We start from the raw sequence: 24,193 nt of genomic DNA on the forward strand, positions 1-24,193 counted from the left end.
CAGTCGGCCACTGTCGAGGTCGCCAAGGTGATCTTACAGCACCGCCGTGGGGATTTCTCATGATTTTATGTAGGCAAGCCGCAAGCGGTGGTGGTGATTGGCTGGGTGGTGTCGCTGCCTTGGGAAGAGACGAAGTGATGGTAAAAGTAAGCAGGATCCGATGATTCTTCCGTGGAGATAGCCAAAGTCAAGATGTCGACTAAGACTCGTTGCAGACTTGCAGTGAAACTGGATGCGGCGAGCCTGATTTGTGGATCGATGGCGGGTCTTGACTTTGTTAGGCTGGAATTGGATGGTTGCGGAGGGTGGTGTGCTTGGTTGGGTTCCCATGGAAGAATGTGGCCTCCTCGTGGATCTGGTCATGCCCATCCTAGAGAACATTGTGTCCCTAGCTCCCTCGAGGAGCAAGGACAGTGCAAGCGGCAGCAGGGGGTAGGGGTAGATGTGGGGAGGGATGTCGGCGGCTGCTCGAGGTCATCATGATGAAACCCTTGACGTCCCATCTTTATCAATGGAAGTGGAAGAGCACGAAGTCGAGATTGAATAGGAGTTTGAGTTCTTTTTGGCACCGATCGGTTCCCCACTTTAGAGATGTATTTTTTTTGCGTGCGAGCAAACAGTGGGTTGATTCTAAAAGGGATAGGCACTTTTCAACAAAAGTGCATGACGGACCAAAAACATGACCTCATTTTATTCGTTTGATAGATATCGTATTATTCGTTGTTGTTCGTTCGGTGAAATTTCCTAATATTTGATTGTTGTGTTTCTAATTAGAGCACCCCATAATCACCCAATATGAGGGGATGATAAATGAAAGATACTGATTATAAATTTTGAAGAGCCCGTGGCAACGCACGGGCGTTATACTAGTATAAATAGTACTCTAACACCCCCCTTCAAACTCATGGTGGAACTAACATTGTGTTTAGAGAGATAGAAGCCATGGTGCGGTCTAGTGTGGGCCTTCATAAAGAAATCAACCAACTGTAACTTGGAAGGTACATACTAAAGAGCAATAAACCGATCCTGCAGACCAATGCACACATAAAAATCGTCAACACCAATATGCTTGGTGAGCTCATGCTTCACAGATCACAGGGTCGCGTGTAATGCTAATAGCACATGTACTGTCAGACAATAGTAGAGCAGATGTAGTGACAGAAACACAAAAATCCCGAAGTAACCACCGTAACCAAATCATCTCTACCGTCAAAAGAGTCGTAGCTCACAACTCAGCTCTACACTCGAATGGAAAACAACGGTCTGTTTCTTTGTCTTCCACGCAATGAGAGAACCACAAAAAAACACATTAAGCAGAAAGTGAATGGCAATCCGAGGGATCACTAACCCACGTAGCATCCGAATAGGCCTAAAGTTGTAATGAACTAGAGCGAGGAAAGAACAGACAATGAGAGATCATGCCATGAAGATATCGGAGAACACTAAGGAGGTGACTATAGTGAACCAAAGTCGGAGTAGAGACAAACTGACTCAAAATATGGATTGGATAAGAGATATCTGGACGAGTGAAGAAGAAAACAAGTGGGCGGCTTCACACACGAGCAGTTCAAGCGCCAAGTAGATTGAGCGGATCAAGGCGACCCAATGCGGCCAGAAGCAAGTGGATCGGGGCAGCAGCAGCCAACCGAGAACGACAGGGCGGTCATCGGCAATTAGGAGACTTGCTGATGTGCGTACAACAAATTAGCGACAGCAATCTGCCGGAGAGATAGGAGCAGCGGTAGCTGAATCCTACCACACCGCCTTGACATCCGCCTCGATCGCTGGCGGTACGGCCTCAGTCAAGCGGAATTGGCAGCCTCCTACAGGGAGTTCGACGAGGCGGCAGATGAGGTGTGGGGTAAGAGCGACAACAAGGAGGACATGGCCAGCTCCACCCCGGCCGTGACCCGCTGCTAGGACCATGAAGTCGGCACATCCGCGGGCGATGCCGCCAACAAGGAAGAGTAGTACATGGTAGGTCGTTGCCACTCGGGTCCCAGGAAGGCCACCGATGTTTCCCTCCTGTTGAAGCCAAGCTTGGTGGGCTGGACATGGTTAGCCGAGTAGCCGCTTGGCAGTGACATGGAGGCGGACAACTTCACTTCTCAGGGCACTAGAGGTGGAGCTGGATAGCGCTGAGGCGGAACTGGAGAAGCCGAAGGCAATAGCCGAAGCTTCTGTTTTCGGGGCTCATGGCCGGACATGGGGAGCGGGCACCGGCGATCATTTAGATTAGATTTGGAGTAGGGTTTAGTCCATTTTATATGAAAAATGTAATGAATTTCGTCTGATTTATATCAAAATGTAATGAATTTCGCAGTTTATATGAAATCCGTCGTGTTTGTATGAATTTCGTCCGGTTAGTTCAAACAGTGGTTGAAATGTATGTGGGCAGCATTGGATGGCCGGCTCCCGCATCAGTGACTTTAGATTAGTCCCCCTGTCATCGGACGGATACCGGAGAAAATCCGCAGCTCAGCGTTGAAGATGCCCAATACTAGCATGGCAGTTTTAATGACCCAGTTGGCATTTTTTTTACCATAGCCTGCATGGCAGGAATAGTTGAGGCTGTTTGGCATTTTGTCTACCCTTTTTGTTTGTATCACAAAGTCTGCTAAATTCCTCTCCCTTTTTCTTCACTGCCGGTAACGTGGTAACCCACCAGCGAGGAAATCACTCATTCACATTGTTCATCCCGCTTCGGTACAACCCCCTCTAAAATGTATAAAGGATAATATAGTCATTTCACAAGTCGTACTTATTCTGTAAGTACGGTGTATAGTATACGTACAAGAGACCATCAGATTGGGCCGGCCCATGAAGATAGCCTATAGCAGCGCTTGAAAAATAAAACCACGCTTGCAAGAGCTCGAACTCAGGACCTCCGGACTACAGCAAACGTGGTACAACCAGCTCGCCTAGCAACCCGTTTTGCCTAAAAAATAGCGCGAAGCCTTAAGGATAAGAACAACGCAGAATATTTTTAAAAACTTCCAACATAAAATATTTTTTTGAAAACAAAACGTGATTTTTTTGTGAATCCGAATCATTTTTCAGATTTTTGAACAAATATATAATAAACTGAAACATTTTTTAAAAACCATGAACAACTTTGAAATGCGAATATTTTTTAAAAATTGAACATTTTTATAATTCCAATTTTCTATGGAAACACAAACAACTGTTGGAACATGAATGTTTTTGGCAACTCCAGAAAAGAAATGGAAAAACAACAAACATTTTTGTAACAGAAGCCTAAGACCATCATTTTTTGAAATTTTTGAAAAGAATATGAAAACAGGAACATTTATTGAATTCCAGACAAATTATAACACATGAACATGTTTTGGAATCCCAATAATTTCTCTAACAGTTGCGAAATTTTTGAATAAACACATTTTGAACAATTTTTGGAAAACACTAACTTTTTCTGAAATTCTTGATTATTTTTTTGAGAAATGACAAACAAAATTTGAAGACATGTACATTTTTTGAAGTTATGAACATTTTCTTACTTTTTTGAACAAATTAAAATGCCGATAAATGGTCGGAGGTGTCGCGACTTGCAAACGGTGTCAGAAATCATTCAAACCTGGCATGGATGTCTATCATGGGCATGCCCACCTGCTTGCAAAATGTTGGGTTCATTTCAAGAATACCAAAAAATATTTTTGTTTCTTTTTAATAACCAAATTCAAATCAGGTTCGGTATTAAATCGTATAACTGAAAGAAAAAACTGAAATCCAGGCATCCAGTACGAGGCCCCCTCTCGCGTGTCACCCAACACCAAAGGCTCAATTGCACACGCGTGTCCAACCATGCAGGATACAAATGGCCCAAGCATGCTTTGTTCCCCACGTGATAGCTAAACCAGCTAAGCTATTGTGGATTTGAAATAAGTTCATCAATGCTGAAAAAATAAAAGTATTCCAAAAAAAGTCCACCAAAAAAGTTGGAAAAATAAGCTCGAGAAATTGAAAAGGATTGAAAAATTTGAGAACAAATTCATGATTTTTTTATTTTAAAAATTTCACACATTTGAAGTAACAGGAAAAAATAAAATGGAAAACAAAGGAAAAATAAAATAAAAAAGGAAAAGAAACTAGAATAAAGCCCATTTTTAAAAAACATGAAAACCTGGCCTAAAACTTCACGAAGTTACATTTGCCGCATAATAAGCCAGAAAGAAAGCAAGTGTTCAAGTTGTGTTCATAAAATTGTTCAGAAAGTTACTTCTTAAGTTTGCACACTCCTCATATCTCTTTAAAATGATTGAAAATGTTGTTCAAAGGAATACACTTAACATTTTGAACTAACATATATCTTTTTTTGAAATGTTCATGCTTTTAAAAAATGTTGTTCAAATTTTCGAAATATGTCATGCTTCTAAAAAACTGAAATTTTCAAAAATTGTTGGATTTTGAAACATTATTTGATTTGTATAATTTTATTTAGAATTTAACAAATGTTTGAATTTTTTGAAAAGGTACCTAAATTCTGCATTAGTGTTAGTTCTTAAGTATGTGCACTCCTTGTTTTGCACAAAGATTAGTCAGCTTAACTGGTATGCCACTCACGATTGTGCAAGAGATCTGTGGTTAGATTCCTAGCTGGGTTTCTTTTGTGATTTTTCACAGCCCGCAAGAGGCGCGCTCCTTGGTGTTAGTTTTTAAGATTCGACGGTCATTGATTTACACAGTCATTAGTCGGGTCAACTGGTGAGCCACTCAGGCTTGCTGCAAGAGGTCTGCGGTTTGAATCTTGATATCTCCACTTGATTTGGTTTTCTTTTCAATTTTTACATCCTGTGAAGGGCCGCGCTTACTACAGCAATCACCATTGGGCCCGGCCCAGTCCGGCGGGGGTTGGGTGTCGTATACATGCTGACGAAAAAAAAGATCATCATCAACTAAACAAACGAAAAAAAGACCATCTTACCCTTTATTATGAAGAGGTATAAACAGATCTCCACCGTTGATGTGTTTAGGGGGGGTTGTACCGAAGAAGAAGTGAAATTTGACAGCCCATGGCATTTCTATGTTGTTTTCGCCCTTCTTGATACCCCATCAAATTGGGGTTTATAATATACTGGCAAAATCAACTTGTTTTTCTATTGTGGCAAGTTTTATAAGATGTGTGTGTGTGTGGGGGGGGGGGGGGGGGGGGGGGGGGGGGGTGTGTGGATAGATTGGGTGCGTACCTTAGTAGATGATCGCTTGGATCCGGAATTTTCTGAGCTTCTCATGGTAAGACATCAGATCGAGATGTTAGGAGTGCCACACTTTGCCATACAATATTGCCTAGTTAATTCTTAAAATTAGAGCCACAAATTGGCAATCTTAAGAAAATTTTGCCATACTTTTTAAGCGTATGTGATGTGGGGTTCTAGTGTAACTTGCTTAAGATGTGGCTTGAGACAAACACACATCTAAATTGATCAAATTTATCTAACCTTAGATGTGACAACCTTTGACAAACCAAACAACCCCATGGTTGGCAAGAATGTTGATAAGAGAGGCACGCAGCAGGGGTTTTCTGACTGGGCGGGTATTGACATCCAATGAATAAACGAACCAAATACCAGGGGTGGAGGCAGGGGACCCTCCCCAACATCCTCTATTTCCATGTGTTTGAATGTGAACATAGACGATTGCTTCATGCTCTCCTCACAAGTCACAACATACAGTAGACATATTTTACTCTTTATTACAAAACGACAGACAGCCGAGAACTCTAGCCATGCAGCGAAAAGGTGCAGCAATTACAAAATTAGTACTCCCTCCGATATGTATCTTTGCATTTCCTGTAAGATATGGGCTACATTATATACATTGAGTGTATGTATAAAATTTACCGATGCACTATCTATTGTCCCTGTTGGAATTCTGTCCTGTCGGATACCATGCACAATTATTTATGTATCAAAACCCTTGTGAGCGCTTGTAGAAGAAACCGAAAGCGGCCAAGATCTGACCTCCGGAATGTGTGAATGAACAGGTGCAGCGAAAAGGTGCAGCAATTACAAAATTATTAGTAGTTCGGATCATGTATCTTTGCATTTCCTGTAAGATATGGGCTACATTATATACATTGAGTGTATGTATAAAATTTACCGATGCACTATCTATTGTCCCTGTTGAAATTCTGGCCTACCGGATACCATGCACAAGTATTTATGTACCAAAACCCATGTGAGCGCTTGCAGAAGAAACTGAAAGCGACGAAGATCTGAACTCCGGTTGCTTTCTCTAGTTCTGAATTTTGGGACATATTGCAGCGGAGGGCGTCGATATGGAGCCTGAAAAATTGTAGCAGCGCAACAAATTTGTGACAGATGATGCATGTTAGTGCAAGTTCAGCGCTACATTGCTTCAGTACTTGAAAAGTGTTGCCAAATTTGGGCGCACTCACAGAGGCTGGGATAGCAGGGTTGTTTTGACACTGGATCTTCTTCCAATGGTGGGGGCACCTGACCATATATCATCTCGCAGCTCATGTCTTCAAAGTCTGAGATGTTGTTGGGTCAGTGAGCAAGATAATCATCAGCCAGGGCTAACTGAATTTTAGTTGGAAAGGGCAGTCTAGAGAAAGCATGTATGAGTACTTCAGAGAACAAATTCGTACTTCATTTCATTCTGTTGGCCTGCATTAGCTAAGCATCAAGTGAACTTACTTGGATTCATGGTGAGGGGAAGACCGAACTCGTCGGTGAAGAAGCTCTGCGTGGGGATCTTGCACATGTTGACGCACATCCCAACGCACCCGCTGTTCTCCAAGTACCTGCATGAATTGCGATGACGTGACTGTGCCATCAAATGAAATCAAAGGTTTCCTCACATTTCCCGTGTTTCATACCTGCATTTCTTTATGAGCACTCCACTCCTCTGCTTCACCCCGTCAACCTCTACCTCGATAACCTGATTAATCAACAACACGCGACGTGCTGATAAACCTTTTATATCTGAGAATTGACGCGAGGCAGTGTGGGGTATTCAATCTCTTACCTCTGATGGGCCGACGAGCCAGTGGAAGAAGGGGACGGTGAGGGCGGCGTTGAACTCGCAGGCCCAGCGCGTGGGCGGGAAGAGCTTCTTGAACTGCTCGGGGGCGCCGGGAGGGAGCATGGAGAGGAGCACCTCGCGGACGGCCTCCTGCTGCTGCGCGCGCGACCGCCCCACCATCACCCGCCGCGACACGTCCACGAAGCTCTCGTAGTCCCACTCCCACACCGCCTTCTTCTCCTCCTCGCCGCCCGAGCCCAGCTTCTTCTTCCTTCCGGCGAACTTCTCCATCTTGCGCGCGAACAACCCCATGAACGCGCGCTCCAGGGGCCCGTCCCTGTACTCGGTCTTCTCCCCCATCGGCGCCGGCGCGGTGGCCGCGCACCGCACCACCGCCCGCCGCCTCGTCGCCCTCCTGGCCGATGGCGCCGCCACCGGAGAGGCGACCGTGGCGTAGCAGAGCTCCACGGGCATCAAGGCCATTGTTGGCGTTGATCTTGCGCACGCGCTGGTGGTGCTAACCGGGTGTCCACTTATGTCCGGCCGGCTCTCACGCTCACGCTTAAGCTAGCGGTGGTGGTGCTTGCCTTGCCCTGAGGCGCGCGCGCCTTGTTGCCACGCGCCCACCGCGGTCGTTTCGAGGCTGCCGGGATGACACGTACGGGTACGGCCGCACCGGGTTCTCATGGACAAGTGGTCGCCGTCGCCGTCGCTGCGGCTAGTTCACCGGCCGTGGGGGCGGGAAGCACGACGACCACAATAAATGTGGTCTGGATATGGTACGCAGACTCGCAGAGGGGGGAAATTTACCTTTTTTTTTAGTGCTGGGAAATCTACCTATGGCATCCACGGGGGCATTTCCTAACGGGCGCCTTAAGCGCCCGTTTCTTCTATTTCCGCAAACGGGCGCATACCACCGCGCGCGCTGGGCCGGCCCGTTTCCTTCTATTTTTTTCTGTTAAAAAACTGCAGCAAAAACCTTATTCCCAATGTGAGGGCTCGAACTCGCAATCTCTCTGTTGGAACAGCTGCGCACTAACAAACACCGTATAGACTGTGTCCTTTTACTTATTTTCGTTCTTTTATTTACGTAGGCCGCGAGAGCCCACCAAACCAGCTTTCACTGCTAGTTGATTTCTGGGCGTTTTATTTTCTTTTTAAAATTCGTGAAATTTTTAAAATTGAATGAACTTTTATAAAATTGATGAACTTTTTTTTTAAAATTCGATGAAAATGTTAAAATTCCATGAACTTTTTAAGACGTGAACAATTATTGAGAACATGAACAAAAATTTATATACGACTAGAGATTTTCAAATATACACTGAACATTTTTTTGGTATACGATGAACAATTTTTAACTACACAGCGAACATTTTTGTGATATACATTGAAATAATTTAAAACATTTTATACATTTTTTTGATATAAGATGAACAAATTTTATACATTGAACATTTTTGTAATATAATCTGAACAATTTTTAACTACAAATTGAACAATTTTGTGATATGCGCTGAAAAACCATTTAAATACCCATTGAACATTTTTTGATGTACACTGAACAATTTAAAATGTTGAACAAAATTTGAAAAAGTGAATAGATTTGAAAACTATGAACACGTTTTGTAATCTTGAACAAAAAACGAAAAATACATTAAAAAAATTAATAATTCGGAAATCTAATAAATAGCGATGATGGATTGGTCTTAAATAGTTCGCGTTCCTTGTAGTCGCTGGTGCTCACAGGTTGTAGTGGTTAGCAAAACGGTTCTCGTGTTGTAGCCGTAGGGCGTGAGTTCGAGTGGCTGTATCGATCGTTTTGTGTGTTCTTTTCGCGAGACCTTTTTTCCTTCTACTGCGCGCGGTGGGCCGGCCCATGGGGTGCGGAGTGTGAGCGCCAGCTGCCTGAACCGGCGCTTAAGGCCCCGGTTAGGAGCTCCCACATCCACGGGTGCGCGCGATCTTTTTCATTCATTTTGGACCATGCGTGGCATGTGTTCAAGTAGGCCTAACAAGCCAGGCTATGAGGGCCCGATACCCTCTACGTGAATGAACCAAACCTGGTCACATGGGCTGGCCCGGCCCGGAACGGCACGGCCTGGCAGAGCATGGCCCAGGGAGATCCAATTTAGCACGGGTGTCGGAAAAATAGCATGCAAACGCGTTTCAGGTAACAACCCTTCTTTTTCTATGTATTTTCTATCTTTTGGGTTTCTCGCTTATTTTCCATTTTAAATTTCGCCTTTTTCAATTCGGGAATAATTTCTGAAATTCATGAACATATTTTGAATTTTAATCTGTGAATTCTGTATAGAGATCCTCAGATGTCATTTGAGGATCTGAAATTTATGAACATATTTTGAAATTCATGAAAATGACATCTGAGGATCCGAAATTCATGAAGCTCCTGAGGGCTCCAGTGCCCCCCAATGAAGGACCAAGACCACCGCCAGCAAGCAAAAGGAGCCCACCATGAGCATGGATGAGATGCCCCAGGCCGAGTTTGTCATTCCAAGGAAGCTCAATCCCTATGTGAATCCCCAGGCTAACTTGCAAGGCAATGATCTCTTCTAGACCAAGCAGCAGAATCTGATCTATCTGGATGTGATCAAGGCCAAGCAGAACCTCTATGTGGAAGTTCACTACATTGACATGCATCATATGAGGCAGGACAAGCACCGTGGGTACTTTGGAGAGGCCTTGGATCTAGTGGAGCAGTTCAGCATTGAGCACTTGCTCACCTTCCACAAGGATTTTGATCCAGAGATCATCGCACAGTTCTTTGCTTCAGTCTATTTCGGCGTCGATGATGCAAGAACCATGACTTGGATGACTAATGGTCGCCGGATGTCTGCTACTTGGAAGGAGTTCATGGAGTTGCTTAACGTTCCAGATGAAGGGCTCAACACGCTAGTTGGAGTTCGCCCTCATGCCAACTCTGAGCCTGCCAACAAGAACAAGCTCATGCCATTCCTTGTTCCGAAGACTCTTCCCAACAAGAAGACTGCGTAGGTGCTTAATCCCTTCCTTGACATCATGCATCGGCTCTTCCGGAACACCCTCTTCCCACGCATTGTGGACATGGGCCAGGTACATGCTTACCTTGTTGACATGATGCTTATCTGTGAGGAGGCCCGTCAGGCTCAGACTCAGCCACTTGATGTCTCACATATCATGTGGTGTGAGCTTCAGTTCGCCGTATTCAACCGTAAGGTCCCCATCTACGAGCCTTACCTATTCCACCTGATCTCCAAGACATGGGAGAAGTTGTTTCCCAATGATGAGTTTGAAGCTCCAGGGTGGATTCATCATGAGCCCATCAGGCTCCGCATCAAGCCACAATGGGCTAACACCACCACTTCTGCTGAGGCTGCCAGGAGGGCTGTGGATGAGGAGGAGATTGAGAAGGAAGAAGTTGCTACGGACCGTTCTGCATTCACTACTCCCTCTGCCGAGCCCTCTTGGGCGAAGAAGCTGAAGCTCAAGATGAAGAGGTTTTTCTGCATGCAGGTCTAGAGTCAGTACAAGGCTCATGTTGCTCAAAAGGAGGGCCGTCGTCGCGACAACAGGATTTTGAGGGCATGCGGCGAGGATGTGGCCAGCGGCTCTGAGAGACACATCATCCCCGAGGCTGCCTGGATGGCTAAGCAGGGCTACAAGTGGACCGATTCTGAGGAAGAGTACGTTCCTGCTGCGGAGTCTGACGACGAGGAGTCCTTTTCTGCCTGAGCTACCACCTTTGTTGTAGGTGACCTCTCTGCCTTTTTGGTGTCTGGATGCCAAAGGGGGAGAGAGTGTAGGATTTGTGTGTCGTGTGTCGTGCTTGCGTGTCGTGTGTTTCGTCGTTTGGTTTGCTTTCCGTCGTTGAACTTGGTTGCTTTGGTTTGGTTGTGCTCGTGAGACTAAGTCTATCATATGGTGTAAGACATATGCACTCTATCGTACCTTATTAGCTTATTGAGCTTATGCTATATCGTGCTATTCATGTTATGCTCATATTTACTATCTTATTTAGTGTCAGCCTTATCTTTGCAAGATATGCTTTGTCTCTAAAATATAGGGGGAGCGGTGATCCTAGTATTCGTGCCGTGCAGTCCAAAGCACCTTACTCTTTAGCACGAATCTAGGGGGAGCTCGTCTATATTCTAGAGATGTGGGGTTTGCTTGTGCTATATTCTTTCCCTTTGTGCAAATCCCGTGTTGTCATCAATCCACCAAAAAGGGGGAGATTGTAAGGGCATTCTTGTCCCTCAGTAGTTTTGGTGATTGATGACAATGCCTTTGCGGACTAATACTGTGTATTGAGCCTTTCAGATATATCACGACTAAACACAAGACGGTTTGATGCCCCTCGAAGACTATTGAAGACGGCGTTTCTCTACGGTTCGGTTCGGTGGAGTTGAGTCGTAGGAAAGCCATACTATTAAGAGGGGGTCCGCTTTGGAAAGGTTTGGGTGGATTCTCACGTACACGTTGCCTTATGCACCGCCTTTCCTCCAGCTGTTTGGAGTGCTCCTCCATCTCTCCTTGTCTCTGCAAAATGAAGGTATCCGCGTTGTTCCTCTCAGGCTTGCGGTAGTACTGCTTCTCAAAGCGGTACTACCGCAGGAGGCAGCGGTAGTACCGGGCCCCGGCACGGTAGTACTGTGAGCTCCCACGGTAGTACCGCTCCTCAGGAGCGGTAGTACCGTGAGTTTTGGACTGGCGCCGCTGCTCAAGCGGTAGTAGGCGCGGATGTAATTTTTTACATCCGCGCCCTACGCGGTAGTACCGTGTTGCGGTGCGGTAGTACCGTGGCGCCTGGCCAGGTACAGCAGCAGGAGCGGAGGTAGGGGCGGATGTAATTTTTTACATCCGCACCCTTCATGGTAGTACCGTACCCCAGGTCGCGGTACTTCCGTGTCGGATTTTCGGACGACAATATCTCAGCGGATGTAGTCACGGATGTAATTTTTTACATCTGTGCCTACTGGGCCTGGACTGTGGCTGTCTTGCGGTAGTACTGCGTGGGGCCATGGTAGTACCGTGCCTGCGGATCTACCGCGCCCTGTCCGTGCTATTTTATTCTGGTCCGGGCTCTGCCGCACCCACGGTAGTACCGCGGTCCGCCGCGGTAGTACCGCAGGCCTGTGCGGTAGTACCGCAGGCCCATGCAGTAGTACCGCTCCTTTGGTGCGGTACTTCCGCGGGTCGCGGGCTGAGTAGTGGGTAACGGTTGGAATTGTCACCCCACTATAAAAGGGGGTCTTCTTCTCCAAGAAGACCTACCTCTTCCAACCCTAATCTCCATTGTTGCTCCAAGCTCCATTTTTGCCCGATCTCTCTCCCTAGCCAATCAAACTCGTTGATTTGCTCGGGATTGGGTGAGAAGGCCCCGATCTACACTTCCACCAAGAGAAATTTGATTCCCCCCACTAATCTCTAGTGGATCTTGTTACCCTTGGGTGTTTGAGCACCCTAGACGGTTAAGGTCACCTCGGAGCCATAGTCCATTGTGGTGAAGCTTCGTGGTGTCGTTGGGAGCCTCCAATTAAGTTGTGGAGATTGCCCCAACCTTGTTTGGAAAGGTTCGGTTGCCGCCTTCAAGGGCACCAATAGTGGAATCACGGCATCTCGCATTGTGTGAGGGCGTGAGGAGAATACGGTGGCCCTAGTGGCTTCTTGGGGAGCATTGTGCCTCCACACCGCTCTAACGGAGACGTACTTCCCCTCAAAAGGAAGGAACTTCGGTAACACATCCTCGTCTCCACCGGCTCCACTCTTGGTTATCTCGTGCCTTTACTTGTGCAAGCTTATTTGTGTTGTATCCCTTGCTTGCTTATGTGCTAGTTGTTATTGCATCATATAGGTTGCTCACATAGTTGCATATCTAGACAACCTACTTTGATTTAAAGTTTAAATTGGTATAGAAAAGATTAAAAATTGTTAGTTGCCTATTCACACCCCCCCCCTCTAGTCAACTATATTGATCCTTTCAATTGGTATCAGAGCCTCGTCTCTTTATTAAGGACTTTGCCATTCGAAGAGTATGGTTGACACCACAGACGGTGTGGAGGAGCACTCCGGTGTGAATCCTATCTCGTCTACGGCCGATGGGGGAACCACGTTCTCTCGTGAGGAATTCAATGTGGCTTTGGACACATTGAAAACCTCCATGACGACCGAGGTTGAAAGCATGTTTACTAAATTTCTAGAAGGCCTTAAACTGTCCACCGCACCGTTGAAAGTGGGTGATCCCACTAACAAGGTGACGGATGCTACCTCCGACAAGGGGGAAGCTAATAGTGAAAAGGGTCCTTCTACTAGTGGTAGAAATGGCACCGACATCTTTGCCCATGTGGAACCTCCAACTTATGGAGGACCGATTCCCTCCACTCATTTAAATCATGCCGGTCCTCCTCCTAAGATTGTGAAAAATGAGGACTTTGATTCTTGGGTGTATCGCTTTAAGCATCATTTGAATCATGTGAATACTAACCTTTGGAGAATCATTGAAGAAGGTTTCTATCCACATGACGGAAGTAACTTCACCCCTAGAGAAGCCGTGGATAATCAATTCAATGAGAATGCTCTCTTCATCATCCAAGATGATATTCCCCCCGAAGATCTTCCTTATCTTCGACCCTATGCGATGTCCAAAGACGCGTGGCATTGCATTGTGTCTCTCTATCGGGGAAGTGCAAGCATTCAACGCTCCAACTATGAAGTGGTACAAGATGAAGCCGATGAGTTTGCAATGAAAGAAGATGAAGAACCTCGTGAGCTCTTTCGAAGAGTAGCCAAACTCGCGGTCTCACTTTGAGATCATGGGATCAAGTATACGGATGATAATTTGATCAAGCGCAAGTTCCTCAAGGCCATGATGCCCTACAACAAGGTCCTCCGTCATTCGTCAAAGGCCGGACTTCCACTCCATGACCTCAAGTGAAGTGTTGGATGAGTTCGTTGCAATGAGCATCTTGGACAAGACCGCCGATAACGTGGTGCTCCGGTCTCAAAGGGCAAAGAAGCCCAACCTTGCCTTGAAGGCCAAGGTTATTGTGGAAGAAGAGGAAGAAGAGGAAGATGAGGAGAGCAACCCCGAAGACACAAAATATGATTATCATGAGCACATGGCTCTTGCTTCAAGGCAATTTTGGAGCAATAAGAACTCAAGACTCAACTTCAACAAGAACAACTCAAGTGGCTTCAAGGGCAAGCAACGAGTCAGAACTTGTTACAACTGTGGCAATGTGAGCCATTTCATTGCGGATTGTCCTTACCGAGAAGCGGGAAGACAATGGTGGCAAGCTCATCCGAAAAGACAAAGCCAAGTCCTTCCCCAACAAGAACAACTTCACCAAGAAGACTCCTACTCGTGGTTTGGTGGTTCAAGAAGAATACCATGAGGATGACGATGATGATGAAAATGGAGAAGCAATGGTCATGGCCTCCGTTGCCATTGCTACCACTCCCCGGGTGTCTCTCTTTGATTCACCCAACGAGAACATCACCGCCAAGTGCCTCATGGCTAAAGCCACTAACAAGGTAACCCCCAACATCAAAACCACCATCATTACTAATCCTTCTTTGACGGATTGCATTGATGAAAGTGAGGGGCCTAATGAAGAGTTGAATGAGTTTGAGTCTTTTATGAGTAAACTCAAGGGTAAATCGAAGAAGCATTTTATTGCTCTCTTGGAACAACTTGGTGAAGCCAATGACATGATCGAGGCTCATGAAGAAACCATCTCTAAGATGGAAGGTCATAGTCGTGACTATGCCGATGAGATATCAGATCTCTCTAATGCCCTTGAGGAAGAGCATGGGCATCGTTTGACTCTTGAGGAGTCACAAAACGATGACCATGCTAAATTAAAGAAAAATCTTGATCATGCTATTGTTGTCTCTTGTGTGGCAAACTCTTAGAAGATTAAACTTGGGGTTGATCTTGCTAGACTCAAAGAGGAGTTTGATGTACTTGACAAGGCTCACAAGGTCTTGAAGGGTGCTCATGCTAGCCTCAAGGAGTCTCATGCTCAACTCCAAGTGAAGTTAACCAAGGAGAAAGCCACTTTTCCTCATGTGGTCCTAATTGATAACGCAAATGCTACTAACCCATGTTGTGAGCATGTGCATCTTGTGGAGGAGAATGCCCTGTTGAAAGAGCAATTGAAGAAAGGTCTTGTGACATGTATTCAAGGTGAGAAAAACCTCAATGACATTTTGAGCAATCAAAAGGAAGTTGTGGCCAAGGAAGGAGTTGGGTTTATCCCCAAGTCCAAGAATAAGAAGAAGAATGACAAGACCAAACGACCTCCCCCTCTCAAGCAAACATTTGTGAAGGAGGGAGAGGGTGCTCCTAAGGAGAAGAAGAACAATGTGAAGGGTGGTAATGTCAAGAAGGGCAATGCCACCCCTTCCAACAAAGCCGGCGACTTTAACCCCTCTTATGTGTTATGCCGAGCTAGTGATGGACATGCTTATGCAAAATTTGTTGGTTCTCCTTATGAGTATATTGAATGGTCTATTTGGGTTCCCAAGGCCCTTGTTGCTAACATCAAAGGACCCATTACTCAATGGGTACCTAAAACCAAGCATGGATTTCATGTACGGGTTTGCTTCCGGTGGGGGATCATGCTTGCTCGATAGTGGAGCAACAAATCATATGACTGATACGTCTCCAATGTATCTATAATTTTCAATTGTTCCATGCTATTATATTACCCCTTTTGGATGTTTATGGGCTTTATTTTACACATTTATATCATTTTTGGGACTAACCTACTAACCGGAGGCCCAGCCCATATTGCTGTTTTTTTGCCTATTTCAGTATTTCGAAGAAAAGGAATATCAAACGGAGTCCAAACAGAATGAAACCTTCGGGAGCGTTATTTTTGGAACAAATCTGATCCGGAGAGCCTGGAGTGCAAGACAAGAAAGCTCCGAGGGCCTCACGAGATAGGAAGGCGCCCCCCTGTAGGGCGCGCCCCTGTCTCGTGGGCCCCTCGGGCGGCCACCGACGTACTTCTTCCTCCTATATATACCTACGTACCCCGAAAACATCCAGGAGCACCACGAAACACAATTTCCACCGCCGTAACCTTTTGTATCCGTGAGATCCCATTTTGGAGCCCTTGCCGGCACTCTGCCGGAGGGGGAAGCAACCACGGAGGGCCTCTACATCAACATCCTTGCCCCTCCGATGAGTTGTGAGTAGTTTACCGCAGATCTACGGGTCCATAGTTATTAGCTAGATGGCTTCTTCTCTCTTTTTGGATCTCAATACAATGTTCTCCCCCTCTCTTGTGGAGATCTATTTGATGTAAACTCTTTTTGCGGTGTGTTTGTCGAGATTCGATGAATTGTGGGTTTATGATCAAGTTTATCTATGAATAATATTTGAATCTTCTCTTAATTCTTTTATGTATGATTGAGTTATCTAAGCAAGTCTCTTCGAATTATCAATTTGGTTTGGCCTACTAGATTGATCTTTCTTACCATGGGAGAAGTGCTTAGCTTTGGGTTCAATCTTGTGGTGTTCTCACCCAGTGACAGAAAGGGTTGCAAGACACGTATTGTATTGTTGCCATCGAAGATAACAAGATGGGGTTTATATCATATTGCATGTGTTTATCCCTCTACATCATGTCATCTTGCTTAATGCGTTGCTCCGTTCTTATGAACTTAATACTCTAGATGCATGCTGGGTAGCGGTCGATGTGTGGAGTAATAGTAGTAGATGCAGGCAGGAGTCGGTCTACTTGTTATGGACGTGATGCCTATATACATGATCATGCCTAGATAATCTCATAACTATGCGCTTTTCTATCAATTGCTCGACAGTAATTTGTTCACCCACCGTAATACTTATGCTATCTTGAGAGAAGCCACTAGTGAAACCTATGGCCCCCGGGTCTATCTCTTATCATATTTGCTTTCCATCTACTTTATTTGCATCTTTACTTTTTGCATCTATATTACAAAATACCAAAAATATATTTATCTTATCATACTATCTTTATTAGATCTCACTTTCTCAAGTGGCCGTGAAGGGATTGTCAACCCCTTTATTGCGTTGGTTGCGAGTTCTTAGTTTGTTTGTGTAGGTGCGTGAGACTTTTGAGGAGCCTCCTACTGGATTGATACCTTGGTTCTCAAAACTGAGGGAAATACTTACGCTACACTTTGCTGCATCACCCTCTCCTCTTCGAGGAAAACCAACGCAAGCTCAAGACGTAGCAATGACCGAGAGCAAGGAGTTGGTGGTGGATGTGCAAAAGATCCCATCTATGCCCACCAATGTTGAGTGGGGTGATACCTCACATTCTAAGGTATTGGGTCTTGGCAAGGTTGTCATTTCTCATGATCTAATGATTGAGAAAGTCATGCTTGTTGAGTCCCTTGCGTTCAACATACCTTCCGTTCGTCAACTTGCACTCATGGGCTTTGCCACTTTATTTGATATTGATACCGTGGCCCTCTTGTGGAGCAAGACTCTTAAAGTAGCCTTTGTTGGGCATGTCGAGAACGGTCTCTATGTGATTAACTTTTCGGAGCGACCCACTAAGACCGCGACATGCCTAATGGCTAAAGTTGATGTGGGATGGCTTTGGCATCGCCGTTTAGTCCACATTAATATGAGATCTTTGCAAAGTCTTCTCAAGGGGGACCATGTTCGTGGACTAACAAATGTTAGTTTTGCCAAAGATCGTGCTTGCAGTGCGTGTATCGAAGGAAAGCTTCATGAGAACGGTCACCCTCCCATGACTATCATCTACTCAAAGAGACCCTTAGAGATCCTTCAAATGGATCTTTTTGGGCCTCCATCATTTGATAGTCTTGGGGGTAGAAAGTATTGCTTGGTGATTGTGGATGATTATTCAAGATACACTTGGGTATATTTCTTCAAGAGGAAGAGTGAGACTCAACAAACCGTCATCGACTTTGCAAATGAAGCTCAACGTCAACATGATGCAAAGATCTTGACAATAAGAAGTGACAACGACACCGAGTTCAAGAACTACACCTTGGATGAGTTTCTCAGTGATGAGGGGATCAAGCATCAATATGCTGCACCATATACCCCTCAACAATATGGTGTCGCGAAAAGGAAGAACCGGACGTTGATGGATGCGGCAAGGACCATGATGGCGGAGTTCAAGTCTACATACAACTTTTGGGCCGAAGCCATCAAGACAGCATGTCATGCATCCAATCGGCTCTATCTCCGCAAAGGTTTGAACAAGACTCCTTATGAAATACTCACCGGTAACAAGCCCAATCTCAAGTACTTCCGGGTGTTTGGGTGTAAGTGTTTCATTCTCAAGAAAGGTGTTCGTTTGTCTAAATTTGAGGCCAGAGCTTATGAGGGCATATTTGTTGGTTATGCTACAAACTCTCATGCTTACCGTGTCCTCAACAAGTCCACCGGACTCATTGAGGAGACGTGTAACGTAGAGTTTGACGAAAATAACGGCTCCCAAGTGGAGCAAAGTGGTACTTGTGATGTAGGTGATGAAATTCCTCCCCAAGCCATAATAAGAATGGGTATTGGTTATATTCTACCCATTGAGGAACCCCTTGTGGCCGAAGGAGAAGGACAATGCTCCATTCAAGTGGAGCCATCACCTCCCCAAGACCCACACGCTTCCGAAGAACAAAGTGAAGGCCCTCAACCTCGTGAACAAGACCAAGGGCAAGATCAACCTCAAGATGGTGGTGAACCACCAAATGATGCCCAAGGTCAAGTTCTCCCCCTCGAGCAAGTTCAAGATCATGTGCAAGCTCAAGATCAAGAACAAGCTCAAGACGGCGCTCAAGATAATCAAGTTAACCCTCCTCCTTCCACATCCGAGGAGGAATTAGAGCATCGTGCCGCGAAGATTGCCTCCAAGCTCACCACCAAAGGTCATCCCATGGAGAATGTGGTTGGGAGCCTAAGAAAGGGGGTAAGTACTCGTAGACAATTAGCAAACTATTGTGAACATCACACGTTTGTCTCTTGTGTTGAACCCCAAAAGGTCTATGAGGCGCTCGAAGATTCGGATTGGCTCAACGCCATGCATGAAGAACTCAACAACTTCGAGTACAACAAGGTGTGGAGATTGGTGCCAAGGCCGTCGGGGAACCACAACGTCATTGGAACCAAGTGGATTTTCAAGAACAAGCAAGATGCTCACGGGAACATCATTCGCAACAAGTCAAGATTGGTAGCACAAGGCTACACCCAAGTCGAGGGTATCGACTATGGTGAAACCTTTGCTCCCGTTGCTCGCCTTGAATCCATTTGTTTGTTGATTACTTATGCTTCCCATCACAACTTTAAGTTACAACAAATGGATGTGAAAAGTGCTTTTCTTAATGGTCCTATTGATGAGTTGGTTTATGTCAAGCAACCCCCCGGGTTCGACGATCCCTACTTCCTGGATCATGTGTATCAACTCGATAAGGCACTCTATGGCCTTAAACAAGCCCCCATGCATGGTATGACCACCTTATCGAGTTGTTACAAGATCGTGGATTTGAGGTTGGGCAAATCGATCCCACTCTTTTTACTAAGAAGGTCAAAGGGGAGTTGTTTGTATGCCAACTATATGTTGACGATATTATCTTTGGTTCCCCTAACAAAGCTTTCAATGAGGAATTTGCTGCTCTCATGACCTCTAAGTTCAAGATGTCCTCGATGGGAGAGTTTAAGTTCTTCCTTGGCTTTGATATCAAGCAACGAAGAGAAGGTACCTTCATCAACCAAGCCAAATACACTCAAGACATGCTAAAAAGATTCAAGCTAAGTGATGTCAAGCCGGCTTCTACTCCAATGCCTACCAAGTGCCAACTTGACATTGATCCCAACGGTAAAGCCGTGGATCAAAAGGTATATCGCTCCATGATTGGCTCCTTGCTTTACCTTTGTGCATCTAGACCGGATATCATGTTGAGTGTGGGAATATGTGCACGATTTTAAGCTGCACCAAAGGAAAGCCACTATGTGGCAGTCAAGCAAATCTTTCGATATTTGGATCATACCCCAAACTTTGGCTTATGGTACCCAAGAGGAGAAAACTTCAAGCTAGAAGGATATACGGATTCCGATTGGGCGGGAGACAAAGTGGATAGGAAGTCCACTTCCGGAGGTTGCCAATTTCTTGGTTGCTATTTGGTGAGTTGGTCTTCCAAGAAGCAAAGTTGTGTGTCTCTCTCGTCCACCGAAGTGGGATATGTGGCGGCCGGTAGTTGTTGTGCACAACTCCTATGGATGAGGCAAACTTTAAAGGAGTATGGTGTCATTTGTGACAAGGTGCCTCTTTGGTGTGATAATGAAAGTGCCATCAAGATTTCTCTCAACCCGGTGCAACACTTCAAGACAAAGCACATTGAGATTCGGTATCACTTCATCCGGGATCACATTAGGCGAGGGGAGATCGAGCTCAAGTATGTCAACACTCATGATAACCTTGCCGACATTTTCATGAAGCCCTTGGATGAAGCAAGATTTCGCAAGTTAAGGCATGAGCTAAATATCATTGATTCGAGCAATGTGACTTGAACCCTTGCACCTCCCACCACACTCAACTTGCTGTCTAGTTTAGGTGTAGACATGGACATAGGGGGAGTGTTGTTCTCTTAATGAACTCTTCCTCCCCCCATTATGCATAAATTGATCAACTCTTTCACATTAGCCATTTTTGATGGTACTTGTGCTTCAAAGACGAGTTTTGGTCATGGACCCAAGGATAATTCTTCACGGTGCCATACCAATTGACTCAAACATAGGTGGCTCCGGCCACCGCTCTCCTCTTGGAGAAGTTGTGTCTCGTAGTTGGTCTCGGTCATCGTGTGTGTTCGCCTCTTAGTTGGTCGGTGTTTCTTCCGGAGGTTGTTTTTGCCTTTTTCTCCCTTTTTCTCTCGTGTGTTCTTACACTTTCTTGGTTTTATGGTACTACCGTGGTGAGCCACGGTACTACCGCAGGAGTTGGTGGCTCTACGTTTAGTGTGTGGCCCTCCAGGGGCATGGTACTACCGCTACCTCCGCGACAGTAATTTTTTACTGCCGATGAAAGAGCGGTACTACCGCCCAGCATGCGGTACTTTCGCCCGAGCGGTACTACCAAGATGACCCGCGGTACTTCCACGCCCACGCGAGCGGGTGGGGGTTAAGAGCGGGACAGGGGGATTTCTAACTCCCCCATACCCATTCATCTCTATTCCCCACCCCATCTCTCTCTCTCTCCTGACCAAGAACGGCGCTGGAGGCCCTCGCCGGATCTCTGTCTCCGGCCGCTCTCCTCGGATTCCGTCCGGTGGGATCGTTCCCCACCTCGTCCTCTTGCCATGGACCCAGGTTTTTCCCCAAGTTCCTCTCCTTTTTGTCCCTTCTTGTGTTTTTAGGTTTTGGGGAGATGCATGCGGTGTTCTTGAGATTTTTGTCTAAATCTTTGCAAGTGGGATCCGTAGGATAGTGTTAGTGTAGTTTGCATGCTCCTTGGATAGTCAAAACTGTTCCTGTTGATCGATGGTAGTACCGAAGTTGTCGTGCGGAGGTTCTAGATCCAGATCCGCGGTCTCTGTCGCGGTTTTCGATCCATGCGGTACTACCGCTCCTTCTGGAGCGGTGCTACCGCAGCCTCACCTGGTTCTGGCGCCGTGCGGTACTTCCGCACCTCGTTGCGGTACTACCGCGTGGCGTCCGGAAGTAAAAAATTACTTCCGCCCCAAGCGCGGTACTACCGTGCCACCCCGGCACGGTACTACCGCGGCTGGAGCGGATGTAATTTTTTTACATCCGTAACCCTGCCCGGTACTACCGTAGTTTCTTCCTGCACCCTTTTGTATTGTCCAAATCTCATGCTTTGTGCTTCTTTCGCTTTGGTTTTGATTCGTCTTGTTCCCATGCGTGTTTCTTTTGTTTTTGTGTCTAGGTGGTGGCTCTGGTTCCTTTGCTCGTCACTCGAATCCCAGCCGTGACACAGGGTCCAAGCGTCTGTGCAATCAAGATGAAGCTCCTGAGGGCTCCAGTGCCCCCCAACGGAGGACCAAGACCACCGCCAGCAAGCAAAAGGAGCTCACCATGGGCATGGATGAGACGCCCCAGGCCGAGTTTGTCATTCCAAGGAAGCTCAATCCCTATGTGAATCCCCGGGCTAACTTGCGAGGCAATGATCTCTTCTGGACCAAGTAGCAGAATCTGATCTATCTGGATGTGATCAAGGCCAAGCAGAACCTCTATGTGGAAGTTCACTACATTGACATGCATCATATGAGGCAGGACAAGCACCGTGGGTACTTTGGAGAGGCCTTGGATCTAGTGGAGCAGTTCGGCATTGAGCACTTGCTCACCTTCCACAAGGATTTTGATCCAGAGACATCGCATAGTTCTTTGCTTCAGTCTATTTCAGCGTCAATGATGCAAGAACCATGACTTAGATGACTAATGGTCGCCGGTTGTCTGCTACTTGGAAGGAGTTCATGGAGTTGCTTAACGTTCCAGATGAAGGGCTCAACACGCCAGTTGGAGTTCACCCTCATGCCAACTCTGAGTCTGCCAACAAGAACAAGCTCATGCCATTCCTTGTTCCGAAGACTCTTCCCAACAAGAAGACTGCGTGGGTGCTTAATCCCTTCCTTGACATCATGCATCGGCTCTTCCGGAACACCCTCTTCCCACGCATTGTGGACATGGGCCAGGTACATGCTTACCTCGTTGACATGATGTTTATCTGTGAGGAGGCCCGTCAGGCTCAGACTCAGCCACTTGATGTCTCACATATCATGTGGTGTGAGCTTCAATTCGCCGTGTTCAACCGTAAGGTCCCCATCTATGGGCCTTACCTGTTCCACCTGATCTCCAAGACATGGGAGAAGTTGTTTCCCAATGATGAGTTTGAAGCTCCAGGGTGGATTCATCATGAGCCCATCAGGCTCCGCATCAAGCCACAATGGGCTAACACCACCACTTCTACTGAGGCTGCCAGGAGGGCTGTGGATGAGGAGGAGATTGAGGAGGAAGAAGCTGCTACGGACCGTTCTGCATTCACTACTCCCTTTGCCGAGCCCTCTTGGGCGAAGAAGCTGAAGCTCAAGATGAAGAGGCTTTTCTGCATGCAGGTCTAGAGTCAGTACAAGGCTCATGTTGCTCAAAAGGAGGGCCGTCGTCGCGACAACAGGATTTTGAGGGCATGTGGCGAGGACGTGGCCAGCGGCTCTGAGAGACACATCATCCCCGAGGCTGCCTGGATGGCTAAGCAGGGCTACAGGTGGACCGATTCTAAGGAAGTGTACGTTCCTGCTGCGGAGTCTGACGACGAGGAGTCCTTTTCCGCCTGAGCTACCACCTTTGTTGTAGGTGACCTCTCTGCCTTTTTGGTGTCTGGATGCCAAAGGGGGAGAGAGTGTAGAATTTGTGTGTCGTGTGTCGTGCTTCCGTGTCGTGTGTTTTGTCGTTTGCTTTGCTTTCCGTCGTTGAACTTGGGTTGCTTTGGTTTGGTTGTGCTCGTGAGACTAAGTCTATCATATGGTGTAAGACATATGCACTCTATCGTACCTTATTATCTTATTGAGCTTATGCTATATCGTGCTATTCATGTTATGCTCATATTTCCTATCTTATTTAGTGCCAGCCTTATCTTTGCAAGATATGCTTTGTCTCTAAAATATAGGGAGAGCGGTGATCCTAGTATTCGTGCCGTGCAGTCCAAAGCACCTTACTCTTTAGCACGAATCTAGGGGGAGCTCGTCTATATTCTAGAGATGTGGGGTTTGCTTGTGCTATATTCTTTTCCTTTGTGCAAATCCCGTATTGTCATCAATCCACCAAAAAGGGGGAGATTGTAAGGGCATTCTTGTCCCTCAGTAGTTTTGGTGATTGATGACAATGCTGTTGCTGACTAATCGTGTGTATTGAGCCTTTCAGATATATCACGACTAAACACAAGACGGTTTGATGCCCCTCGAAGACTATTGAAGACGGCGTTTCTCTACAGTTCGGTTCGGTGGAGTTGAGTCGTAGGAAAGCCGTACTATTAAGCGGGGGTCCGTTTTGGAAAGGTTTGGGTGGAATCTCACGTACATGTTCCCTTATGCACCGCCTTTCCTCCAGCTCTTTGGAGTGTTCCTCCGTCTCTCCTTATCTTTGCGAAATGAAGGTCTCCGCGTTGTCCCTCTCAGGCTTGCGGTAGTACTGCTTCTCAAAGCGGTACTACCGCAG

At 46.2% G+C, this 24,193-nt stretch overlaps 1 protein-coding gene across 1 annotated transcript; it reads right to left on the reverse strand.

The window, feature by feature from the left end:
- Positions 1-6,034: 6,034 nt before the first annotated feature.
- Positions 6,035-7,733, reverse strand: LOC123159827 (beta-carotene isomerase D27, chloroplastic-like). Its single transcript, XM_044577642.1, has 5 exons — positions 7,009-7,733; positions 6,860-6,921; positions 6,678-6,784; positions 6,416-6,511; positions 6,035-6,302 (listed from the first exon to the last, which is right to left on the reverse strand). Exons 1-5 carry the CDS (start codon positions 7,486-7,488, stop codon positions 6,253-6,255), a joined length of 795 nt encoding a protein of 264 aa, XP_044433577.1. The 5' UTR covers positions 7,489-7,733; the 3' UTR covers positions 6,035-6,252.
- Positions 7,734-24,193: the final 16,460 nt, after the last annotated feature.

The sequence above is a fragment of the Triticum aestivum genome, chromosome 7B (genome assembly GCF_018294505.1).
Source record: "Triticum aestivum cultivar Chinese Spring chromosome 7B, IWGSC CS RefSeq v2.1, whole genome shotgun sequence".
NCBI lineage: Eukaryota > Viridiplantae > Streptophyta > Magnoliopsida > Poales > Poaceae > Triticum > Triticum aestivum.